This window comes from Microtus ochrogaster, chromosome 24, assembly GCF_000317375.1.
Source record: "Microtus ochrogaster isolate Prairie Vole_2 chromosome 24, MicOch1.0, whole genome shotgun sequence".
NCBI classification, from domain to species: domain Eukaryota; kingdom Metazoa; phylum Chordata; class Mammalia; order Rodentia; family Cricetidae; genus Microtus; species Microtus ochrogaster.
In genome coordinates, this window is record NC_022024.1 from 8,686,225 (window position 1) to 8,695,138 (window position 8,914).

Consider the following 8,914-nt stretch of genomic DNA (forward strand, 5'->3'; position numbering starts at 1 on the left):
AAATAAATAAATAAATAAATAAACCTGCCCATGACACAGAGCAAAAACCTATCTCAAAAAAATAACAAACAGGAGCTGTTGAGATGGCTCAGTGGATAAAATAACAAACAAGAGCTGTTGAGATGGCTCGGTGGATAAAATAACAAACAAGAGCTGTTGAGATGGCTCGGTGGATAAAGGCATCTGCCGCCCAGTTTGCGTTCCATTTGTGGGACTCTCTTGGTGGAAGGAGAAAGCTAATTCCTGCAGACTGTCCTTTGACCTGCGCTGGTGTGCCCTGGCATGTGTGCCCCACCCCACAAATAAATAAAAGTAAATTTAAAATAGATAGAAACAGAGGCTGGGAGGTGACGCAGTAAGATCCCTTGCTGTGCATGCATGAGGACCTGAGTTCATATCTCCAGCACCCACAGAAAACCTGGCCAGGGGCTGTGTGTATCTGTGACCTTAGTACTGGGAGGCAGAAACAGGTAGATCCCAGGGCACCACTGGCCACCAGCCTAGTCATGATGGTGAGCTTCAGGTGAAGAGACTGTCTCAATGGGAACAGGTGGCCAGCAACAGAGGAAGACACAGACATCCTCCTTTGGCCTCTGCAGATGGATAAATGTGCGAGCTCACTCTCACACACATATTTTCACACACACACACACATGCATACACTACATATACTCCCCAAATAAAAATAAAAACATAAAACAATGGCTATGATAATCCTATGAGGTAAGTGTGTTTATCCTCGCTTTATAAATAAGGAGGCTCAGAGAGGTCTCGTTGTTTTTCCACAGCCACACAGCTATGAAACAGTGAGTATGGTTTCAAACCCTCGCGGTTCTGACTGCAATCCCACACTGAAAGTGACCAAGGAACCACAAACACCAGCCCTGCCCCACATCCCAGCCTTCTCTTGGCTTTGCCCTTGCTGCCTCATGCCCTCCCGGATCTGTATTTCTCCAAGTATTTTAAGTAGAACTAAAGCTTTTCATCACCTCCTTGTCTAACCTCTACCCCACTTCAGAAGTGTTCTCCCCCAAATCTTTTCAGAGGTCCTTTTCTACCCTCTCCTCCAGGTAGCTTCACACCCAGATAATGCCAAAGCCTCCGAAACTGAATGACCTGCTCCATTAGAAGCACTCCTGCAGAAGTCTCTGCTCCTCTGAGCTGCTCTTTCCCAGCCTTGTAAACTCCACACTCCTCCTTGCCTTCCCCAGAGGCTCTCCCTGGAAAGCCCACAGCCAGGGCTCCGTGCTGTTTTTGAACCCACTCTGAGCTTCCCTTCATCGGCTGGCACAGGAGAGGCCTCAGCACCTAACAATGTTTTCTATAACATGTGCTGCTTGATGCTAATGGGGAGATAAGATTAGTGGCTCAAAGACCTGCTCAGTTGTCAAGAAAGCCTTTCATTGAACCCAAACTTCAAGCACCAGGCCCTATTCTGTGGTGACACCCCTGGGTATTGTTACCATGGCAATGCTTGAGAGACACTAGCCACAGCGAACATTGCCTCAGCTCTCCATTTTCCTTCGTGGCTCTCCCCTCAAAGCTAAAGAGGTCCTTGCTTTCCCTTCAGAGATCACAGGACCCTCAGAGTCACGATGGTGGCACATGGCAGCAATCCCAGCATTCAGGAGGCCGAGACAGGATACAGAGTCTGGGTCCAGACTAGAATACCTGGAGTTCCCAACTATCCTGAGATACATAGGAAGGCCTGTCTCAAAAACAAAACAAAACTAAACAGAACTGGGCCAGGGAGATGGTCCAGAGGGTGATGGTGCTGCCAAGCCTGGTGTAGTTTAACCCCCAGGATCTTCATGGGGGGAGGGGAGACTCCTGAAAGTTGCCCTCTGCCCCTCACATGTGTGTTGTGGCATATGCATGCCACCACCCACATCGTACTCACAAAATAAATAAAGTCATATAACACCAACAACAAAATACAAGCCAAGTGGTGGTGGCACACACCTTTAATCCCAGCACTCGGGAGGCAGAAGCAGGCAGATCTCTGAGTTTGAGGCCAACCTGGACTATAGAGTGAGTTCCAGGACAGCCAGGGATACACAGAGAAACCCTGTCTCAAGACAAACAAACAAACAAACAAAAACAAAACAGAAGACAATTTGCTTAACTTTTGGGAGGCCTGAGTTGGACAGTTGAAAAGGAGAAAGAGAGAGAGATTGTGCTTGAAATTGATTGATTCCTTGACATCACCCCTCCCCCACATCTGGTACAGATGCAGTGGCCCAGGCTGGAACAAAGAAGAAAAGCGGGAGAGACACCTAAATGAGTTCAGTGAGAAAAGTCAGACTGGATTCGAGCGTAAAAAGAGCAAAACAAGACGGAACACCACACGTACGTAGGCCGTGCCCCAGGCAGCCTTTTACTATGACTCAGGCCGCTGACTTTGTCAAATCCCACCCCCTAGGAACCTGTGAGAAGTCTGAGAGAGGGGCAAAGACAAGACGTACAGAACCGTTGCTGCTCTACCCTCTGCCAGCCCAGGCAGCCCAGGCGCAGGAGGGCCTCTGAAGGCCAGAGCAAGTTGCAGTGCTGAGCAGAGAAGGGAGAGCCACCACGGGAGGAGAGGGAGCCAGGCTGCTGGCTCTAATGGGTGATCCTTTCCCACTCCACCCAGCCTGCTTTCCCTCACCTTCCCAGACGTTCTGAAGTGGCTTCTCCACTGGTCATCAGGCAGAGCCTCCCACATTGGCTCCCAAAGGGAGCCAGAAGAGAAAACAAGAGGCAGAAGTTGCCATTGCCATACGGGAACCGTCAAGACCCTCCTCACAAGCATCTCCCTCTGAAGTCATCCTTCGGCAGAGTGAAGAATGGTGGCCCACAGGGCAAGCAGCTCAGAGGATGCCGCCTAAGACAAAATGGTCCCCTGGAAGACTTACATCTTGAGTAAGAGATTGACAGGAGGGCTTGGGTAAGGAACAATTCAGGAGACAAAGGTATAGCCCTACCAGTATGAACCGGACAGGTAAGAGGAGACCAACTACGGAGCTGAGATAGAATCTGCAAACCAGGGGGACATGGACTTCTTTTTACCCCCCATCCCCACCCCTGGTGTCTCTTCTGTTTAGCTGGACTAAATGGTCAGATGATTCCCTCACCCTTCCTCCCAACATCACAGACCAGGACCCATCCCACACACCAGGATGGCCTACAGAGCCTAGGGAGCCCATCTTCGTATAGTGGGTAAGGCTAATGAAGTTAGCATTAAAGTAGGTACCCTTAGTGCCTTTGCTCCCCATGACCACCCCTCCTGTTTTTCAGTCTTTACAGCTTAAAAGGACCTCAAAGCGCAAATCCCCTCACTTAAAGACTGACAGTCAGGACACTCAGAGAGAGAGGGGTCCCCAGGGCTGATCGGGGATTTCTTTTAACCTGACCACGCTGACCAAACAGCAAAGCCTAGGTCCCTAAGGCAAACAGGGGTGCTCTCCGTGGGGCAGAAGCGTTGAGCTGAGTTCACTGTGTGAGAATATGACAGGCTAGGGTAGGAGTCTGGGGCTTTCTTGGGGACATGTTTACAAAAGGTTCTGCTCCCCAACTCGAAGGTCCAGGTGTCGCCTTTCTCCTTGCTTTATGCCAAGCACCGTGGATGAAGACACGGGAGAATCACCCTGACCTTGAAGATTGCCCTCATAGATGCCCCTCCCTTCCAAACCTGGCAATGGTTTCTTGGCTTAGTACCCCCAAAACCCTGCAGAACTCAACCCTTTACAGCCCGAAGTCCCTTTAGGCCATCACAGATAAACGGTCTGGAACAGAAATCTGGGGGGGGGAGGGGGCAAGGGGGACACAAAGGAAAATCATGTGCGTTTTGGAGTCTCAGACCTGAGTCCAGTTCCATAGACTGAACAGATCTATGGGTTCTCAGCATGACCTTGAGAAAGTCATTCAACTTCCTTGTGCCTCAATCTCCTAATCTGTAAAATGGAAATATGCACACGACTTCAGACTGTAGTTTTGGGAATTCAGCAGTAAACAGACTACCAAGGACACGGTACACATTAACGTTCCTGAAGATCTCCACCGGGAAGGGCTTCCATGATGAGGTGGTGGTCAACCACTACACTCCATGAGATTTTCAAGATTAGATGGATAAGCAAGTATGAACAAACTCGGGGCTTGGGCATTTTGACTTGGGAGGGTTCAGGGAGTCTGAAATTCTCTTGATACTATACTTGGGATAGAAAGGCAGACACATCCTTACGGTTCTGGAGGCTACCTCCTCAATTGGGTGTGGCATCCATCGATGTATTTCTTTCCCAGAAACCCTTCATCAGACCTGTACTCCCTCCCCCGCCCAAGTCCAGGCAGCAACTACTTCGGGGATGATGAAGGGCTAGCCGGTCCTAGAACCCATTCCCATTCCTTCCTCCATAGGGACCCTAGACTTCCCAGTTCTGATCTAGCCCATCTACTAATCTTCCCCTCCCTTCGTGGAGGTTGGGGCAGAGATGCAAGCCAATAACAAAGAGAAAACGCGCTTTCTCGGGGGAGGGGGCATCCCCAAAGCAGGGAACTGGCTCTAAGGGATGGTAACATTTCAAGAGAGTGGCAAAGACAAGTTGGGGCTCCCGATGACGATGAAGGAGCCCCCTCCCACTCTGCAGAGACTTGGCTGCAGGCCTAGGCAGGCCACACCCAGCCATCCTGATGCAGGGGAGAGGAGGGGCTGCGGCGGATGGAGGGTGAGTAACCCGGAGCCGCTGCAGAATGACAGGCGTAGGGGCTAAGTCTAAAGGTGAAAAGATGTTTGCATCCCGCCCCTCCTCTGATTTCCTTTGGATGCAGCACTCACCCCAATAATGACGCTGTCGTCCCCTTGAAAAATGGGGATGAACTTGTCCCCCCGCAGAATCTCCGCCTGGTTCAGGGGCCGAAATCGGCAAAGCACCTTGATGCTGCATTCGTTGTTGGTCTCCGCCATGGTGGTCGCCGACGAGGGAGGGGCTGGGGCAAGTCTTCGGCTGCACCGGGTAGTGTGTGCTCCGAAGGAAGGGAGCGCTGAACTGGGGTCAAGGCGGAGGACAGGTGATCTGTCGCTGGGGCCAAGGAAGCAGCTGGGACGCCCGGGCGAAGGCGCGCTTTCGGTCTCCTGCGGCACTGGATGCGGCGACCTGGGCGTCTGGTCCTCTCTCAGCGCTGAGCCTCTCCGCCCCTCGCGCTGCAGCCGCGCTGCGGGCCTGGGCGGGGCGCGCAGGAGCAGCGAGGGCGGGGTTTCCTTCGCAGGGGGTGAACCACACTGGACAGCGACCACCCAAAGGTGGAGTTTGGCTCACCTGGCTCTTCGATCCTTAAGACTCTGGGATAACCGCGTACTCACCCCTTCCCCTCGCAACTCACTCCGCTACAGTAGACCCATTTGTTCCTTCTCTGACTCCACCTACTGGAATCGTTAAGGGGACTAAGGTGGGCCTGTGGCCTGCCTGGGGAAGAGCACCAATAGGCCTTCCATTCCTTTATTCCAGAGCATACCCCAAATGCTTTAAACCCTCTTTTCATATTTAAATCACATTTGTCATTCTGCTACCACCCGTCCTCCCCCCCCCCCAATTTCTTTCTGCTGCCCAGAGGTACTTATGACCCAGTTGGCCTTCCTGGATGTGTGCCTATGGTAGTAGAATCCAGGCCCCATGCCCTGGAGAAGTAGCTGGAAGGTCTAACTTACTCCCCTCCTTTTTTCACAGAAAGTACTACCGTCTGGTGATAGTCAGGTCCCCAAACAGAGTGAAGCCAAACTAGCTTCTGGGTCATCAGCATTCACAGGCAGATGGAGTCCTCAATGATGCCACCGAAGTTGGGGCTAGAGTACAGACAGGGGGGGAGAAGCTTTTGCAAGAGAAAGGGAGCCTAAAAGCCTGAGGAAAGGGTGATGATAAGAACAAAGGCCAGAGGTACTGTGTGAGGATATTCCAGAGCAAACAGCTATATTTGGGTTTCAGACAGGCTTAGATATCTGTGTGCATTTACTGTCCTCGTTCCGTTTGGATCGAGTCCCAACACCCCAGCTCCTTTCTCAAGGCATTCTTTCCTTTTCCCAGTTTCCTGGTCAGAAGAAAAGAAAAGAAAACCCAGGGAGTTCTTGTCCCTCCTCCCCTTGGGTCAGGACACTGCAGCCCCTGAGCAGAAACACCCAGAGCTGACCAAATTGATTTTGCTCAATGTCACAGCCTCTGCTAGCCAACAGAGAACTAGGCTGCAGGACTTGAGGTTTTAGCCAAGAGGAGGAGCAGGGTGATGGGAGAAGGCACGAGGGGGTGGAGGCCTCCGCTCGCTCAGAAACTGACCAGGGTAAAGGTCAGTTAGGCACTATGGGGCAAGGGTGAGATGATGGTGACCTAGACAAACAAGCCCTCATCCTCCAGGAACCCACTGAGCCAGGCCTCTGCCACTCATCCACCATGACTCTTTTTTTTTTTTTTTTTTTTTTTTGGATTTTTCGAGACAGGGTTTCTCCATAGCTTTTTGGTTCCTGTCCTGGAACTAGCTCTGTAGACCAGGCTGGTCTCGAACTCACAGAGATCCACCTGCCTGTGCCTCCCGAGTGCTGGGATTAAAGGCGTGCGCCACCACCGCCCGGCTCCACCTTGACTCTTAAGGGGACTGAAGGAAAGGAGTCGAAAGCTGCACACGAGAGTTCGGGGTCCTGGCGACAGAGGCCGAGGCTCGGACACAAGCCAGGAATGAGAATGACAATGAGTAGCTAACTCAGGAGCTCTACAGGGCAGCTGTCTGGCACTATTTCTGAGGACTGTAGCATCTTGCAAGCTCAGGAAATATACCGACATCCTGCCTCTAGAAGCAAAAAAGTGGCTTCCTTAGTGAAATGGCTTCAAAATGCCAGTCCATAGGAGAGTCACTGGTCAGAGATGAAAGTTCAGTGGGTACATGCGTGCGCGCGTGTGTGCGTGCGCACAAACACACACACCACACACACACACACACACACACACACACACACACGATAAGTTCTTATACAACTGCACCAGTCATTCTTCAAAGAACTTTTCCTTTAATTGTTGAGATGGGGTTCCTCTATGTGGCTCAGGCTAGCCTAAAGCTTGGTATGTAGTTCAGATTGTTCTCTATGTAGCTCAGGCTAGCCTAAAGCTTGGTGTGTAGTTCATACTGTCTTGCACTCTTTGTGCCTCAACCTCCCACAGCGGCCGACTGCTGGAAGTACATGTGGGCACCACCATGTCTGGCTTGAGAACCTCTTCTATCCTGCATTTGTCTTTTTATGTCTTTACCAGATAGTGATAGCGATAGCACGTCGGAGGCTTTGTACTTGTTTTTCTCCTCCTCCTCTTCCGTCATTTCGAGACAGGGTTTCTCTACATAGCTCTGATTCTCCTGGAACTCGCTCTGTAGACCAGGCTGGCTTTGAATTTAGAGATCTGCCTGTCTCTGCCTCCTGAGGGCCAAGATTAAAGATGTGCCTCACTAGCCGGGCGGTGGTGGCGCACGCCTTTAATCCCAGCACTTGGGAGGCAGAGGCAGGTGGATCTCTGGGAGTTAGAGGCCAGCCTGGTCTACAGAGCTAGTTCCGGGACAGGCACCAAAGCTTCAGAGAAACCCTGTCTCCAAAAACAAAAACAACAACAACAACAAAAAAAGATGTGCCCCACTACACCTGACCTTCTTACCTGTTTTAATAACAGCTCAGTGAGATGGCTTAGCAGGCAAAGGGGCTCACCAGCAACCCATGACCTGAGTTTGATCCCCAGGACCCCCAGGGTGGAAAAAGAAAACAGACAAACAACAGTTGTTCTCTGACCTCCAAACTCATGCAAAGACACCTGCACACCGTGCACGTGCACAAACACACACACAAACACACATACATACACACACACACACAAATAAATTCGATAAATTAAATTAGGGGTCCTATTGTCATGTATTTATTTGGCAAAGGAAAAGAGTTTCCTTTATGTCTGTTCTCCAGAAAGGTTTGTTCTTAGCCTGGGCACAAAGTTACTGTGTGCAAGGTCCTGAGTTCAATACTCAGCATTGAAAAGGGAGTTCTAGGCCACCCTGAACTCCCTTTTTTTTTTTTTTTTTTTTTTTTTTTATTTTTTTGTTGTTGTTTTACAGGGTTTCTCTGTGGCTTTGGAGCCTGTCCTGGAACTAGCTCTGTAGACCAGGCTGGTCTCGAACTCACAGAGATCCGCCTGCCTCTGCCTCCTGAGTGCTGGGATTAAAGGCGTGTGCCACCACCGCCCGGCTTACAGGGACTATTAATGAAGCGATGACCACCATGGAGTGTTCAGTCAGTCTGGGAGCCATTTTGAAAACAAAACAAAAATCCATAAATAGTAGAGCCAGATAAATTTGAATTTCAGATTATTATATGCATATCACAAATAGAATAAGATGCATGCATTTATATTAAAAATTGCTACCTATTTACCTGAAATTCATTTTTTAAAAACAGTTACTATGTATTTCATGTATATGGATGTTTTGCCTTCATGTATGTCTGTGTACCAAGTGTGTGGCTGGTGTGCTCAGATGTCAGAAGAGGGCATTGGATCACTTGGAACTGGAGTTATAAATGAAGTGAGTTAATGTGGGTGCTAGGAATCGAACCCGGGTCCTGCAAAAGCAGCCAGTGCTCTTAACCACTGAGACATCTCTCTAGCTCCTGAAATTAAAATTTAAGTAGGGACCCTCTATTTTGTCCGTCAGCCCTAATCTGAAAAGACTGCTTCACTTTTCATTCCTTACAGTTATTCACAATGTGACGAGCTTTGTAATTTCGTCTAGTCCTTTACTATGTGTTTGAAAATAGGAATTATGCTATCCCTTTAATAGAATATTAAAAATAAGAGAAAATAAATGGTATGAAATAGCTCCCTAAGGTGTGTTATTGTCGTTCCCAGACCAAGCCCCAGAGGAC

At 49.8% G+C, this 8,914-nt stretch overlaps 1 protein-coding gene across 1 annotated transcript in view; it reads right to left on the reverse strand.

Annotated features, from left to right (window-relative positions):
* Nucleotides 1-5,234, reverse strand: part of Kif5a (kinesin family member 5A) — a 43,807-nt gene extending 38,573 nt beyond the window's left edge. Inside the window, exon 1 of the mRNA XM_005357979.3 lies at nt 4,811-5,234. Coding sequence (XP_005358036.1) covers nt 4,811-4,939 — 129 coding nt within the window. The 5' untranslated portion in view covers nt 4,940-5,234. The remainder of the gene's footprint in view (nt 1-4,810) is intronic.
* Between the last annotated feature and the right edge of the window lie 3,680 nt (nt 5,235-8,914).